At 35.2% G+C, this 17,921-nt stretch overlaps 1 protein-coding gene across 8 annotated transcripts in view; it reads right to left on the reverse strand.

Annotated features, from left to right (window-relative positions):
• The window catches only part of LOC111050232 (kelch domain-containing protein 1), a 50,089-nt gene continuing 32,168 nt past the window's right edge, over positions 1–17,921 (reverse strand). For 3 of the 8 annotated variants that reach the window (XM_039437809.1, XM_039437808.1, XM_039437807.1), the window contains exons 5-10: positions 17,043–17,202; positions 11,216–11,506; positions 9,921–10,042; positions 7,584–7,756; positions 4,084–4,142; positions 1,852–2,270 (exon numbers count right to left, since the gene is read on the reverse strand). In XM_039437809.1, the coding sequence (XP_039293743.1) occupies positions 2,006–2,270; positions 4,084–4,142; positions 7,584–7,756; positions 9,921–10,042; positions 11,216–11,506; positions 17,043–17,202 (1,070 nt within the window). In that variant the 3' untranslated portion in view covers positions 1,852–2,005. Of the gene's footprint in view, positions 439–1,851; positions 2,271–4,083; positions 4,143–7,583; positions 7,757–9,920; positions 10,043–11,215; positions 11,507–17,042; positions 17,203–17,921 lie in introns of those variants that run through there. The other 5 variants (XM_022336514.2, XM_022336513.2, XR_002606039.2 and 2 more) reach the window with 4 other exon arrangements.

Raw genomic sequence — 17,921 nt, forward strand, 5'->3', positions numbered from 1 at the left:
CTAGAGAAAAACAGATTTTATTTACAGTAGGAAATACAATGTACACACAAGCTGCAACTAGAACGAATATTCACAATCCAATATTTACAATAATCACCACTTGTCACTCGAAGTGACAATATTATTCCAGTGACATGATTACGAATAAACCACAAAACCTAATCACTGGCTTCATATTCTTCGTATTCGTCGTCGAATACACCATACATGTCGTCATCATAACCGAGGTATTCATCATCTCCATTGTAGTCATAGTAGAGATCATCAAACATCTCAAATGGTTGTGCATTCAACTCTTCCACATCGAAATCATTTTCAGCGTCGTAATCTATCGACTTCAGCAATCTCCTTCTGACAATGGTCTTCAACTGAGCTGGCAAACTCTTGTAATCTGACTCGGGCAAAAATTCTTCTCTCTCCAGGGCATCCAGGCAGAGCCTGTAATCACAGACAAACAATAATTATTACTGTTAGACAGTCTCCAAAACTAAGGAGATTCCATGCCTGTTAACTGAACTGGGACAAAAACAACAACCTAACCATCGATCTCATCGGAAAAAATAGATATATAACTCTAGTATCTCTATGGACCTCCCTCTTCATATATTGTATTTATTCTATAATGTATGGTAATCAATAGATTACTCTAGTTTTCGCATGTGAATGGATAAGACCCGGTTTCTGAGACACTAATTAAATCTAATGAATAATTGAACCAGTAGATTCAAATAAGAGTTCTAGAAACTGAGAGTCAATCAATCAACCCATCTTTGCTCTTTCGAAAATAATTCATTCAAGGAGATGGATGTTACATTTTAAATAGACTATAACATTGGAATTTCTAATATTGATAATAACAATGACGTATTTTGGGTGTTGGGTAGAATATACAGCCACCACGAAAGAAATTGTAAACAAATGACAGGGAAGTTCATCGAATAACAAAAATTTAATGATGATGACTGTATTCATCATTATCATTCAACACAAACAAATAATTTTGGAATTGTATTGTGAGCTTTTCCTTTGGATAAAACTGGTTAGTGTTATATCAAGAGTGATGAAATTTGTGATACTATGTATTGTTAACATATACAATACTAATTTTAATAGAAATAAATTTGTGATTAAATAATAATTCGTTTTCATTATCTTTTTAGGGCTACTAAATGTACATAAAAATAAAAAATCAATTTTATTTCATGTGAAAATAAATGTTTAAAGGGTAATTTGATTTTTTATTTTCATGTAAAAAGATGATTTTGTTTTTATGAATGATTAATTCGATTCAAACATGTAACAAGGCTTTTTGTTGGTGCGGCCAAATGTCGATTTTGATAAACATGGCCCTGGAAGTGATAGTATATAAAGGCCAAATCGCTAACCGTCATCTGTAACGAACCTAGGAGCGCTGTATCACTACCTCCGTAAACAAAGCCATAGTGCATTCGTGTGACGTCAGCACAGGTAGGGCTCCTACACTAATAGAAACACTTGCTGATATAGATCAGCTGAAATCAACGAATTTTTATTGGTGTAGGAGCCCTACCTGTGCTGACGTCACACGAATGCACTAGGGCTCTGTTTACGTAGGTAGTGGCTGTATTCACTGCTGAAGTCGACATATATAGAATAGACTACAAAAGATGATTTAGACTGTAGTCGACTAATAAGTTAATGTAACGCGGCTATAGCCTCGTGGTTAATTGAACAGACGTCGCTTAGAAACTGCACCTTAAGACTACAAGAACGTCCTATTATAATTACTAGACACTAGGGAAAGATGTCCAACATCGTGAGATGATGAGAATAATGAGAGTGCTATTTTAACGGTTCAAAATAGTTTGCACATTAAAATTGATACGAAACATTTTATTTTCAATAGAAAATGGATTAACACAAAAATTAGAACTGATATGAATATTTACACTCTTTTAGTTATAACAATGTTGAGCACTTGCTGCCACTCTTGAGTAACAATCTTATAAACTCGACTTCACCAATACTAATCACTATAATCGAGGAATTCCATAAAGTCAAGATAGTCATCATAATCACTGAATTCCTGGTTATTTAAATCATAATCTTGATCTAAATCGTAATCGAAGAAATCATCGTCGAACTCGTTGAATTCATCTCGATCGTAAAATGAAAAGTGAAAATCTGTCTCCGGCATTCTTCTGCTAACGGTGACTTTCAACTGTGCAGGCAAACTGTTGAGTGCTGCTTCAGGCAATTGGCCACATCTCTTCAGCGCATCAAGACTTTGCCTGCAAGTCATAACAAAACAATTACACGCTTTCCAGAACTGAAGTTATTGCGGGTCTAATAACTGGGCCAAAAACAAAAAATATAAACTCTTCCAAAAAAATAAAACCAGCCACTATCTGGGTAGTATGCAATTTGTGTGAAGGTGACGCATCACCAGCATTTCTCATGAAAATGAGTATAAAACGTTCTGCAATCGTCGAAAAACGCTTCAACTTTGAGAAAGTCACCGCTAGTTGTTTTGCAATCGTTGAATGCTTGTCTTGCAGTCAGTGCACGATGTCTGCTATGCTTCTCGATAATACAAATTTCAATGATGATTTTCATTTTCGTTCTATGCGTAATATTCTCATAAACCAATTGTTCGCCGTTGTAGAAGAGTAGAAATTAGAATATCCGTGTTCGGTGTTACTGAGCAGGCAGTATCAAAGCTTCAACTTGAATTTATTAAATTTTATTTCGTAAAAGATGAAGAAGGCGTAGAAATAATCGCCTGAAAGTCAAAAACAATCAATAGAAGCCACCACGAACGAGCATAAATCCGAGCTAATTAATGAGTAAGGATGCTTTTTCGAACAATTTCTCTAAAAATTAGCTCAACAAAATGTAGACAGTATTGTGGATTTCTATTTAGACAGGTTTGACGTTGTCTGTGGATGATGAACCGTTATTGTTATTTAGTATCATTCAAAATACAACGAATAAATACACTAGTTGACATTTGGCGTCAACCAAATTTAACCTATTTTATAGAATTTGCGCAAAATAATAGAATTATGAATAACAAAGTGAAAATTTTAAAGTAACTTTGTCCAGAAAAATTTGTCTCAAGGAACACAACAGATCAATTTCACAATCAAGGCTGTAGTGCACTAAATGAGACTACGGCAATTGGGATGGTTAGGTTTGATGAAACTAGGTTTCGAATCTAAACTGCTATATTCCGCATTCCCATAGAATGCATTATTTGAGCTTCTCTTAGAAATTATTATGTGAATTTTAAAGTATGAAACAAACTGGGTGATCTTTCCAAGTGATCATTTCTACACTTTATTGACAGGATCCCACTTAGTTCGTATTCTCTTTAAAGTAGTTGAGTTGGATAATTCTTTATATAGATTCTACTCTTATATATAGTGTAATATTTAATTTAACGTAGATCTACTAATGTTATAGGTAAGTAAAGTTCAAGGTTATAATTAACGTTGAAAACAGGGCTCAGTTGAAGTTAATATGTTATAATCTGGTTCTAGTTTCAGTTCCGTTCAAGGTAGTTAGGCCTCGTTTCCATTACCACAGATTCAGTGCTGCAACATGACTAGAGATCGAATGACGGAAACTTTTAGAAATGGAAACGGCCTATCTACAACATTTCAACTAGGCAGTTTCTCTGCAACAATTGCGCCAGCCCAGAGCCGCAAAAGAAGTGTTGTTGCGATCTCCTTTCTCGCAAGTGATTGCTCATCTCTTTTTCTCTCAAATTTTAACTTTCTTACAAATAAAGATAGAACGATACTGTTTTCGGATTTGGATTCAGCACCACCAAATACTAAACGCGTAAGTCAGTTTTCTGAAAATACATAAAAATTAGGGAGTTTTGGTTATTTTTAGTGCTCAAGGTCTTTAGGGCAAGGTCTCACGTTAGCGTCAACGTTGTCATTGCACCCACTTTCATGCAGTTTGCTCCGAAATGGAAACAATGAGCGAAAAGTTGTAAAAATCGCTCAACAAGATGGCACAGCTCGCCGTGTTTTCATGATATTGCAAATTACCAGAATTGAAACAAAAAGAAGTGAATCTGAACTCTGCTCTTACCTAAACAATGATTTTGGTGAAAGACGTAAGTTGAGCAATCTTTCAGGATGATTGGAATACTGAAACAAGAAGAGATTGTTCACAATTATTCAAAGTTACCTGATACAAAAGAATAACTACGTGAGCAAACACTAGCTTTATCATTATTACGAAATGTTGAAATCTTATAGGCCTACAATAATTCAGACATAGTACTACACCCATTGAAAATTTCCTATTAGATGCCTATGTTTAGTAGTGGCTTTGTAAACAAGTTGAAAATCAAGTTTATTTGTTCAATAAATAATTATAAGTTCACTATAATTTTAATAATTATCAAGATATAAAAATAAAAATAAAAAATCTAAATACTTTTTTTTCAATTGAAACATGTTTCAACAGTAATGTCATTTTCTCTTGACTCACTTGAAAATGACATTACTGTTGAAACATTTTGTGAGTAAAAACTTTTTAAAAAGGGTATTTAGATGTTTTATTTGTAATTATATCTTGATAATTAAGAGCAGCCCTAACAAAAAAGGTACGTTCAATAATATATGAGCGATAGTTCAATAATGATAAGTATCAAAAACTTTGTACTACATATTATTATGTTGGCTTAGTAACAAAAATACACGTTTTGGACTATTTTAGCATTTCAAAACATTGTGGGCTAGAAAACGTTGGGATTTTGAGTGCTTTGTCAAAGATTACGAGGTGATTTTTTAAATGGTCTCTCTCCAGGGGAAATAGTAAGCCGATTGCCTTTTAATATCAAATTGATTAAATGGAAAGCACAGAGACAAGATTGAGCAAAGAATATACTGTTGACGTGAAATTGGAAAAGCAGCTTATTACCATAGAGAAAAGGTAGCTTATGCTATGTTTCCTTGTGATATTACTGTAAAAATAACCGATGAAGAACAACCACCTGATAGAATAGAGGGATACAGATGGAGAAAATTGGTTTTGAAATCTGGAGCGTTGCATATTGAATAAATATTCAAATAACTCAAAATCATCTCTCCTTGATGATTGCAAGTGGTGAATTGATACTTTTTCAACTCAATTTATTCCACATAGTCAGTAGTTACAAAAGAAACAATTCAAGCAGAATTGTGATGTGGAGTGGAAAGTAAAATATAAGGTTTTAATCTGAAATCTAAGGTTTCAGATTAAAACCTTATTTAGAACTCGTAATCTAAATTTGGGAGAGGAATATTGAAGAGTTCACCAGTTTTTGCTCTTCGAATAACATTTTAATGAAAAGTAATTTTGTCCTAATGAATAAAAGCTCTAGTATGGAATCCTAACTAACTCACTAATTCCTCAACTAACCCATAGCCCTACATAAATCCTTTTCTTCTTATCTTGTATTGCCGTTTGTTCTTTGCTCTTCTTTCTAAATCTGTAAAGGTTATATTCATTTATTTCTCTAAACTTCTACTCAACTATTTTAGTCACAAAATATCACAGTATAATGATACTCGTCCCACACACAAGTCCAAGACTCATGTGGGACTATTTCCTTTGTTGTTGTGTCGGTGCAAGTCAATGATGTATTTTGTAAGTTATATTTCTTATAGGTTAATAGGCTAGTTGTTTTGGGCCATCGGTTGTTGGCTGTGTCGTGGTTGTTTGTTATTGAATAACATACAGTATAGTGGGCATGTTTCCGATGCAGTCGTCGACCGATGGCTCGGAATTTTGGATAATAGAATTGCAGGTTTTGTTAATTTTTTTTTAAGACTTGCAAACTTTTTATGGCTTAGCAATAATATTCTAGGTCAATAATGCAATACGGTACATCTTTGTGAATTGATATTTTTTTTATCCCTTTATACTAAAAGCATATATCTATGTATTCTTGTGCACTGTATATGACAATAAAGAATTATTGAATTGAATTGAAATTGATAATAGAAAATTTATAAATAAATCCCCATTTAGACTATTAATCTAGACTGATACTATTGTACTATTGGTAAAAAATTCTGTATAAAATTCTATCACAAGGTCCAGGCATGGAAGTAGCTCAAACCCTCAAAACAAAAAATTCATCAAACCAGACACGCTATTGGAGAAAATTCTGGTAAGATAAAAGTCTGAATGATCTACAGGAATTCCTCAGCAGTTCTTGGATATGCTTTGATCTAAAAATTCCAAGTTACCGAAAACAGAAATAGGTGTTAAAAATAAAAACGAAATTTAATCAGCATATGGCAGATACACAGAATATCATCCTCTGATTGTTGGTCAAAAATTTACCATCAGAGTTATAAGTAAAAAACCTGCCAGATCTCATTCACTTCTTCTATTTAGAGCCAGAGAAGTCTTACCTTTGAGGTATCTGTATTTTTTCGAAGTTTTAGAAATATTTTATAGACAGAGTGGGCAAAACATCAATAATTTTAATTACAGCGATCCTACGTTACGGTTCAGAGGCGCTATTGTTCTCCAGGACCAAGAAAAGAAAAATGTAGGGGTTTTTCTGTATGTAGCACCTCAAGTTTTCAATGCACTGCATTGCCTTTAGAAATTAAAAATAGTATTAGTCGCTATGCTTTTAAAAAGTTAATTAAAAACTTGTTATTCGAAAGGAATGAGGTTGAATCTATGTTTTAGATTTTAGAAACTTTGTAGTATCAAGAAATTTTTCAAACACTTTCTACTGTAACATTACAAACTAGTAAACTAGTTCTGTATCTAGATGATTATTTACTTCTTAGACCAAACGTTAAGTTTAGATTGATTTAAACTACAGCAATTTATCAAATGTTTAATAATTAATAAGGATATTCTTTTTAGAATCTCAAGTTGAATTTTTTAAAAAAAATTCTGTTTCATACTGGTATGATGGATAATGAACTCATGTTTGTTTGTAATATAATCGACCCTGCACCGTTCTCTCAGGAGTGGCATTCATTATTTTTTCAAACTGTAATATATGTTTATTCTTGTTGTTTTGAAAAATAAATTTCTTTCTTTTTTCTTCTTCTTTCGTAAGTCTAAAATTATTATTATATTTGTTGCTTTGAGCTGTTTAAGTGAGCAGAGCTCCTGCAGCATACAACACGTCATTCTATATTCTATGCTATAACTTATTAATTTATTCAACAGAGACAAAAACACATAATCATAAAATGACTGGAAATGAAAAAAACAGGCTTATAGCCCTTACTATTTTATTACTGAATTTTGATTGAAAATTTTTCCAAAAGAGGACATGGCTAAAATGCCTACATATACACTGTATTTTGAATGTCTATGAGATGTTGTGTAGTCTTTTGTGGAGAACATAAGTTTGTCTGAACGTCATTATTTGCTAGGCCATTCAGCGTTGACCAAAGTGAACCATTTGGAGACTAACTAGTGTTACACATAATTGTATTTATAAAAACTGATTGGTTGAACAATTTTGATGGTAAAATTTTGTAACATTCAATTTTCAAAGAGAAAAAACAAGTTGAAAGCATTATCAAGAAGGGAATGGAAGGTTACAATTGAGAAAATGAACTCACCTCATTATTATTCAGCTCTTTGAGGCCTCCAATTGTGATGATTTCGTTTCCTTTTTGAAAGAAAACACTCTTATGCCATAGTAGCGGGCAGGCTGCGCCTCCCTCTATGATGTGGCTTGGCTGCATTTCACATTCAATCGCATCATCTTCAATGGTAAGCTTCCACACGTCATCTGAAAATAATGCGAATAAATGAAACGGAAATTAGCACGAACTACCACTTGACCTATTAACATTTTTCGTCGTCATATTTAGTACTTCATTTAGCATTCTGATCCAATCACTCCTGTCATAAAGCTGAGAGTAGCGCCACTAACTATTTCAACTATTTGAAGCACATCAAATCACAATTATTTTTTATTATTTTATTTTTTTACAAGAAAGCACTAAACGGGAGAAAAAACTAAGAATACACCTTGTACTATTTCTCTTCCAAATTTAGATAACATGAAAAATAGAATTTACTTTCCTGACATTTAGTTAGGAAAAATATTGGAACATAAATTCGAAGTTATTAATCAACAGTAAGTACACACAAAACTTTCTGACACAATTAACATAATTATTCTTTTGATACAAATGAAATCTGCAAATACAGTATGGAAACTCTAACTTTTGACTTGACGGAAATCGCGGCTGAATTAACACAATGGAACGGTCCCAGTAGTTGAGTTATTAGTTAATCTTTCATGCGATAAATAAATAAATTTATTAGTATAAAAACTATTTTACAAATAATAATAAACTTTCAACTACAGTATAAGAAATAAATTGAAGTTTTCAATAGTATTTTATTTTCAATGGAGGTGGGATAGATAATAAGATACTACAATCATTCAATTTCTAGTAAAGTCATTGTGATTAATGAAACAAAAATACCTTTCAGTGTAGTAAAACATTCTGAAGACTACTGTACTTTTAATAATTAATCAATTATAGTTTTGCAAATTCTTCTGTTATCAATAATATATTATTATTATTTTTGGAGGGACGGATTCAAAAGATCAGAGAGCCATACACCTCAACCAAAGCTTATTGTGTTCCCAAGTAGTATGTTAGTTGGGCAAACCAATACCTGTGTCCTTTACAAGAACCAGGAGTTTTTCCCTATACTAACATCCCATTCATCACCTGGTTGCTTGTCGCTATCCAGTATGATATGCTTGGCAGTCTCTTCAGACTGATTGGTCCTCGTGATCTATGTGAGTTCCACTCCTGGCCTTCTTTGAAGGTTCTTCCGCTAAGGAAGGGGTCGCCAAGTTGTCTCTAGGACGCCTGGTCACCCTTGACCCACATCTGTGCCTGGAGTTTCACCCATCTCTGGTCCCTTCGGTTTTTTCTTTTTGCCTGAGTGGTCTGAGAAGCTCCTCCTTCCTCTCTAGTTGAGATGATGTGATGTGAGATGTGTGAGCTTACATCATACATGTCGTGATCAGTAGAAGCCTTCTCAATGTTGATAGCCTCTATAATTATGAGAATGCAACGGAGCTTCCTGTGTTCCTGAAGCACACATTCCAGATTAAGGAACCTGCTCTAATGGGCCAGATCCCGTGGGTTTGGAGGCAAGGCAACTTCTGGAGTTGCCTTGGGGTTTGGTTTGTTCATGTGGTTGCCACGAACAACTAGGGAAGTGGAGTCAACCCAGACAGAGCCCCGCATGTTCAGGCAAGGCTAAATACTACAGGATGGCACCTGAGGGCTGCCCTGCAGGCACCGTTACAGACACCATATAAAAGTAGGCCTACCACTCATCAGCACGGTCCACATAACACCTTCGGTTGGCCTAACAACAAGTAAGAATATGGCCAAGGAAGGCCGACAGATAGAAAAAGAAATAAAGAATGGCACAAAGCTAAGTCAATGGAAAAAGTGCAATTCTAGAAATGAAAAGTTCCAAAGCATATTAAGAAGGTTAAGAAGGGTTTTGGAAGAAGGGCTGTGGAAAGGGGGTCCCTTTTAGTCGCCTCCTACGACAAGCAGGGATACTGTGAGTGTATTTTGGTTTCAACAAATTCTTGAGTACGATGTTCGACTCAAAGCCCCCCCAATCCACAGGGGGCTGTCAATTTCTTAAAAATGGCTTCAACGCCGAAACATGTAGAAAATAAACTAGCGGGAAAGGGTTCACGGCTTTAAAAAAGGCTTTGGGTGCTCGATCTAGACTGAGCTCCAACTGTCCCACTATTGCTCCTCTCATTATCTTATCAGATGATGAGGTAGTAAAGCTGTAAACAGGGTGGCAGAGCGGCAGCTCGCCTGACTTACATATTGAAAAAGGTACTTTTTTTCATGTTATTCTGTTATATATTGTAAATAATTGAATAAATGACACTTTACCTAGGGTTTGGTCGGAGTTGGACAGTCCTCCATGGATGAAAGCTACATTGGGCGCGGTGAATGTGAATGTATGCCACGAGCGCCCAGGCGGCCAATGGGGACCCTTCATCATGCATTTCAGGCTGAAAACAAACACCATCAACAATCGAATATCAACATCAATACAATTATTTTAGAACGAGCGTTAGCGAGTTATCACTTCTGACTTACTGAAGGCCAAAATCGTTTTCCGTCTGTTTGTATGTTCTACAATAACCTTAGCTACAAAACAATTTAAACTTTTACATCAACAAACTAATACGGGTTGAGATATCAATGTGCGATTTTTGCCATTTATTTTCTCTTGGAACTCTGTATAGAAATCATGTATCACATTACCACCTTCTCATTTCAAAAAATGATTGGTTTCATATATGAGGGTCGAATATGTTGAAGCGTCAGAGTAATTTTTCATTTCAAATGGGATTCCCAATGAAACCTACTGTCAAATTATTCTTGTTGGAGGAATATTTAGCTGTTTGCATGATTTTCATCAACTCTTTACAATTAAAAGTTGCGATTTGCAAAGATTACAATACAACAGTACTTGAGCGAGTTCTAAAACCCAGGGGGTCACTAGTAATATAGATATGATGAATGGGCGAGAGCAACAGGCCTAGCCCACAACTGCTCTACTCCCAAATTTTATAAGTTGTGCAATTTTTTCAAAAAATGGGTTATATTTTCACTGCTAAGAATTTAAGTTCAATATTTTATCTCAAAAATAAAAAACTAGAACAATTGAATTTAGGGTGATAAAGTACTGAATTAGAAACTAATATTACATTTCTTTAATAAATAATTCATAATATTTATGTTAACACATTATGTAGGGTACGGTCTTGCGCGCATTTCTGTTTGAAATTTCCCATTTCCCTGCGTGTAGATGCTAGCGATAACAATAATCAGACAGGCAAGATAAAAGACCACGGGTTGAAGCTTCAATCTGTCTTTCCCCGTTTTCAATATTAAGAGTTCAGTAGTTGTGAATCTGAAACGCTAGAGGAAGGAGCACGCTGCTCGTCGCCACAACATCACCATCACCCGCAAACCCGCAACCGCTATATAAATTCACCGCATATGAAGTACCCTGCGCAGGTAATTCGATAGGCATTATATACATTCCTACCAACAAACGGTGAGTCGCTTTATCTTTTTTATCTCGCTAAAATTATACAGTCTATTTATGCCATAACCGCCCCTCCACTGCAACATACTGTATTATAATATAACTAGTATCTTATTATTGAACTGACTCTCCACTCCAGGTCATGGTGTCCATGTTGAGCCGGTGCAGCTGGTCGTTGCGGACGTCGTCGAGTCGGCCGCCGAACACGTAGACACAGTTGCCCTGGATGGCGGCCGAGTGGGCCGCCCTTGGTTGCGGCTTGGGCCCGTAGGTGCGCGGCCACTGCCACTGCTTGGTGGCGGGGTCGTAACAGAACAGCTGGTTGTTCCAGCCGCGGCCGGTTGGCTGCTCTTCGGGTATCCATTGCGAGTCGGCGAAGCTCGCCACGTGCCGGCCGAACCCTCCGAAGAAGTACAGCCTGCAAACCAATCAATCAGTCTTAGATTAGGTTAGGTTAGGATAAATTCAATCAATTAGGATAGAGTCAATCAAGTTCATTCAATTCCTACATATTATTTGAATGACAATTGCTCAGTTGTACCATAGAGAAAATATAGCACAAGAAGATACGTATATAGGGCGTTAAGGTTCCAATTTTAAATGTTAACTCAAGCCGATAGTCCTAATAGTTACATGTGACGCTGGTAGTATTTCATACTGGGTATTCTTTTTTCTATTCTGTACATAACGAATAAGTTTTACTCTTTGTTTCAAAAAGTTTTCTACTCATCTACATATTTTTATTCTCTGTTCTGAATGAACAAGTTTTTTTCATTTGTTCTAATAAAAAAATGTAGTTAGAACGTAGTTGGCCGATAATTATTATATAATTGAATTGATTTTGGTTGTCTACTTTAATTATGATACTAGACTAATATTATTTATACTAAAAAACAAACTTTTTGAACATATTATGTTATTACCAGTGTTAGTGTTAGTATGCAATGGGTCTTGCAAAGACCTGGCTATACATTTGTCATTTGTGATAAAAGCCTAAATTAATGGTTTCTGGGGCCGCTTTGATTCCGGCATCTTTCTTTATCTGCCTTACTTTACCATCTCTAAGACTCATTAGAACTCATATGAAAGATGTGTGCCTCCACGCGGTGCGGCTGGATAGCTTGACTTGAAAAGGCTAAAGTCAAGTGAACAAAAACGGAATCACTTCACAACTTCATAATCACCCAATCCACACTTCACTATCACCTCTATTGATAACATCCTTAGTTGTAACTCGAGATTTATCTCACCCAGTGGTTTAACAACCCTCGACAGTCATGGAAAGTCTTTTAAGAAAAAATATTCCACCGCCTAGCTGCGGCCAGGGAAGACTGCATTCGGATCCGGTGGGCAGTCACTTGAAAGATAATGACAAATCAGATCGTCTGGACAAATCAAATATTCTAAAACACAAACTTAAGTTCAAGCAAATTAATTATATTGCAACACACAACATAAATTCTCTCTTGCAAGTTGGAAAACTAAAGGCATTCACTGACATTCTTAAAAAACAGAAAATACTGATTTGTGCCCTACAAGAAATGCGAAACACAGATCAATACCCAATGGAAACACAAGGATTCAGAATTTACAAGGGGATTCCTGGAAGAAAGGTAATGCGGGATATGCCACAGTTTGGAACAGGGTTCATAATTGATTTAAAGATTTCAGATGTTATCGTAGATTTCAGGGCAGTAAACTCTAGATTGGCGCTTTTGAAAATTAGAGCTTCAAACAAGCTTTACACACTAATCAACGCACACGCCCCAACCAACGATAAAAATTCAAAATTAGCCTCCAGACAAGAAACCGAAGATTACTGGAGCGAACTCGTTTAAAAAATTTAAACATAAAGAATTTCAAAATGTAAAGGTAAATAGACACAGGGTCCGATCATTACATAGTCAAAATTAAGTTTACTCCAAATAAAACAATCAGGAACAAACAAAGAATAGCAAGAAAGTATGATCCATCCAAATTAATAGGTAACTCTACATATGTAGAAATGACCAATAATTTGAAATCCGATAATCTGAAAGAGCTTACAAAAAACTTGATTCAGGCTGCTACTTCTGCAGCACCACCAAATCCACGGAAGAAACATCTTTGGTGGAACGAAGAATGTGACAAAGCATTTGAAAATCGTCACAAGTCTTGGCTTGAGCACCAAAGCAAGAAAACAGATGAATCATACAAAAATTTCATGGATATTCGCAAACAAGTCACAAAAATTTTCCGAAAAACCAAAAGACAGTTTGAAATAGAGAGAATAAGATAAAATAGAAGAAAATAGTCAAAAAGCCAACAGCCGGGATTATTTCCTAAATTTCAAACAGTCAATCTCTAAATTCGAACCAAATACCCTTTTACTAAAAATATTCTGAGGGAAAACTTGCACACAGTGACAGGGAAAATGTAGTGATCCTTGCTACTACCTTCAGATCTCTTCTGAACTGCGATGATCCGATCTCGACTCTTGAAATTGATACAAATACTCCAATAAAATCAATGCAATCGCAAATAGATCCACCTACACGGGAAGAACTCATCAGAGCAATGTCAGAACTGAAGAATTACAAAGCCAGTGGTGAAGACACATTGACTGCAGAGATTTGAAGAATGCCTCAGCTCAGACAATAAACGAATTGCATCACCATTTAATCAAAATTTGGGAAACTGAAAGATTGGAAGAACACTGGACAACTGCGATTATTCACCCACTGCACAAAAAAGGCGACAGAAGCAATCCTGATAACTACAGGGGAATTTCGCTTCTAGATTGCACATATAAGATACTGTCGCGAATAATTTAAGAATTAATTATTCATTAATTATTTTATTAATTATTAATTAAATAAACAGAATTAAAGATTAGCTAGATCTAGAATTGGGAGAATACCAGGGGGGTTTCCGACCGTGGCGAAGTTGCGCTGACCAAATATTAACGCTAAAATTAATCATGCAATATTACAGGAAACGAGGCAAACAACTAGTACTCTCTTTTATTGATTTCAAAAAAGCGTATGACAGCATCCATAGGCCATCTTTACTGAACATTTTAAGGCATTTGGGTCTCAACCCGAAGTTGATCAAAATGATTGAATTATCTTCAACAGATACAATATCAAAAATAAAGTTCAGAGGAGAACTGTCTGAGGCATTTGAGATAAAAACCGGAGACAACATCAAACTTAACTGCTTGGGTTTTGCAGATGATTTGGTTTTCCTTGCAAATGGAGTAGCAGAAACACGGCAACAAATAACATCTTTGGAAGAAATAGCAGGAAAAGTCGGACTGAAGATTTCTTACGAAAAAACGAAATTCATGATAACTGATCCTTTGTGTATAAATAAAATTAATATTAACGGAAGTCTTATTGATATTGTGGACAGTTTTAGATATCTAGGAGAGACGATCACATATAATCTTAGTGAGAAGGCCTCATGGAAGACCAGAATTTCAAAGCTTTCCAAGGGACAGCATGTAACTAGGGACACTTATAAGAGAAAAAGTCTTTCCATTCATACAAAACTAAAACACTACAAGGCAGTTCTAAGATCACAAGCAATGTATTGCAGTGAAACACTTTTCAATATTGATGGAAATGGAATTAAAGAAACTATAAGAAGAGTTGAAAGACGGATTCTTAGAACCTGCATAAACAAAAAACATGTAGTTGACAACCAGTTCAGATTCCTTCCAAGAGAACAGATTTATAGAGAAATCGAACCAATAACTGACGCAATGCGCAAAAAGAGAATTTCTTTCTTTGGACATATTCTCAGAACCCCAGCGAATCGATTGTTAAGAAGACTTATTGGAAAATTCATGAGTGCGAAAACAGACAGAGCCACAATTCCTTGGCTTGTGGAGATAAAAAAAGACATAAAGGAACTAAATTTAACTATTGACGATGTCAAAAATCGCACAAAAATCTATAGGGAAACCATCACTGACAGAAAGAGGATCTTATCTATAAAAATAATTAGGAGAAGGCAACAGGTTTGTTCACATGAATTGAGAAAAGAAAGATCTGACAGAATGAAAAGGTACTGGGAAGAAAGGAAGAGAATTGAAGCGAATAAACGAAGAAAGAGGACTAACCAGAGACTACAGTGATCCTATGTGGTCATAAAATTGAAAATAAATGGTTTCTGGGTTCCCTCAGGGTTCTATTCTGGGCCCCTTGTTATTCTTAATCTATGTGAATCATGTTGCAGGGTCGGTTACCACTGAGAATCTCTATTTTTTTGGGGGGGGAGCAATTGAAAAAAATTGATAGTAAAATAGCGAGTAGAATTTTTGTGTTGTTGAATTTAAGTAAATTAAATAATAAGACTCTATTGAAGTCGGTCTATCATTGCATGGTGGAGTCACATATAACTTATTTTGTGGCCCTATGAGGAGCTTGAGAGAGTAACCTTCAACAAATTTTCATTTGTCAAAAGAAAGCACTGCGCACTATGTTGAGGTTGCATCCACAGACACATTGTAGGGATTATTTCATTGAAATGGAGATTCTCAGTTTCCCATGTCTCTATATTTTGGAAATAAGGTGTGTATATATTAGAAGGTGTTCACTACAGACTATTAACAAGACACATGAATTTAATACACGGCATAAGAGTACCTTCTCTGAGTACCATAGATTGACTTTGTATGAAGAAAAACCTAGTTATATTGGTGGAAAGATTTTTCAAGTACTACCAATTCGGTTGCGGGAAATATTAAGCATAAAGGAGTTTAAACAAAGGTGAAATCATTTCTAAAGGAGGAGTGCTTTTATAGTCTAAAGGACTATTTTGACTACTGTAATAGTGTCGAAGACAAATAGTAACTATATACCAGATATACATTTTATGTAACATTAATGGTGTCTTGCTTTTTGCGAGCACTTTCACCTATTTGACGCCGTTCGAGGCCAACAGACGTAATACCTAAAAACAAAAAGAAGTCCGCGAAAAGGCGCCGGCCCATTTTCCAATATTAGCTGGTGGATTGCGATTGCAAAATTGGCAACACTGCTACATAGACTCAATGCTACAGGATGGGACACTCGGAGTTGTGTCCTAGCAATGCAGCCTGTATAAACTCTTACAATTTTGCCACGTTGAACCATATCGATGCTCGCTCGGTTCAATGATCTTAATCGATTACACAATCGATCAATGATCGATGATCGATGTTACAACGATCGTATGCTTCACCCACCGGCAGCGGGAAATTTGAACGTTTTATATAATTTGTATTGACTTTTTAAAATTAAAAATAGTAATAAAATCTGAAAATATGGAACAAAATAAATTATTGAAGCTTTTTAATTACGGCAATGATTTTTCTTCAGAATTACAAGGTGGACAGTGTCCGAGCTGTAGTGTCCCTGCTGTAGCCAGCCACCCCTGATTGAAAATCAACCAATCAGGAACTACCCTATATGGTAGGAGGGTTCAAATAATAGAAGAATAATACCGAATATATTTAACGTGTAAGGTAAAAAATACTTTACAACTACTATTACAAACTACAAACTATAACTATTAATATTACAAATACTATTATAAAATGTAAACAAATACCACCTAACTACCATTACAATAACAATCCAGTTTAAATCTTCCACTCTCAGTTTTACTCTTTCCTAAAATAAAAGCAATTCATAGAAATAAATAGAAAATATATAAATTCAGTCTATTTTGAGTTTCTCCCATACTCATTTATTTGAGAGAGTATCTACTTTAATCCTTTTATTCATTATTTCAGAGATTATAAACTCTAAATAGTTCAAGGGAATCTCTGTGTTTTTTTTTAAATAACAGTACTGTACTAGCAAATAATTGCAGAATAGTATTTCGTTCTTCTCAAGAAATAAAACATAATTTTAAAGTTTTGATTAACTTTCAAGGTACCACAATCTTCATTGAATTTTATGTTAGATAATAAGTACAGCACTCACTTGTCGCCATACACCCAGCCGGCCAACTTATCACAGGGAAGCGGACTCGTGCCTTTGGGAGAAATGTGATTCCACGTGAGTCTGTTGGCCGTCAAGTCCAGTCGGTGAAGGAGATTCGAGTACTCCAGGTTGTGATACGTCTCACCAGTTTGAGTAAATCCTGCACAACAAAAGTTACTTAAATTCATGCACGCAAATGTCATTCATAAGAAATTTATTCATTCATCAATATATTTAATTATTTATTTAATCATGTATTTATGTCCATGTTAATTTCTACAACAAATCGTTAATTTTAAAATTACAAATCAGAATAAAACAAAAACATTTTAATTTAGATAGGTTGATAATAAAACTTTTGAAAAAACTGAAAACAAACTTTGAATTCAAAAAATAAAGAATGAAAATATACACATTTTGAGCCCAAAAATATCGCGTTCACACTTTGAGATACTAGTTTTGGTTGTTACACCGTTATCAATCTCTAGTAAACTGAAGGCTTAAACATTGAGCAGAAGATATATTGTTTGGGTGAAGCCCTACGATTGGCCATCGGCTGCTGACTAGTAAAAGCTGAGCTCTACTAATGGCCGTAACAAGACACGCCCAAGTATTCCAGATATGATCTTCAGAACCGTTAGACAACAAGAAGAGAAATTTAGTAGCTAACAAAACTAAATGGATATGAGAAAGAATGGAAGAATATTTGAAAACCAGTAAACAATGGCATGTGTTGCTAGGTCATGGCGTTGCTAGGTTTCTGTCAACTATGGCGTAGCTAGCCATTTACACACACATTCCTTTCTATTGAATGTCAGTAATCTCTTATCAGACCAAGATGCCTGTTCAGTGGTACTATCAACTGAAGCAATATAGAAC

This window comes from Nilaparvata lugens, chromosome 11 (assembly GCF_014356525.2).
Source record: "Nilaparvata lugens isolate BPH chromosome 11, ASM1435652v1, whole genome shotgun sequence".
In the NCBI taxonomy this organism is placed as follows: Eukaryota; Metazoa; Arthropoda; class Insecta; order Hemiptera; family Delphacidae; genus Nilaparvata; species Nilaparvata lugens.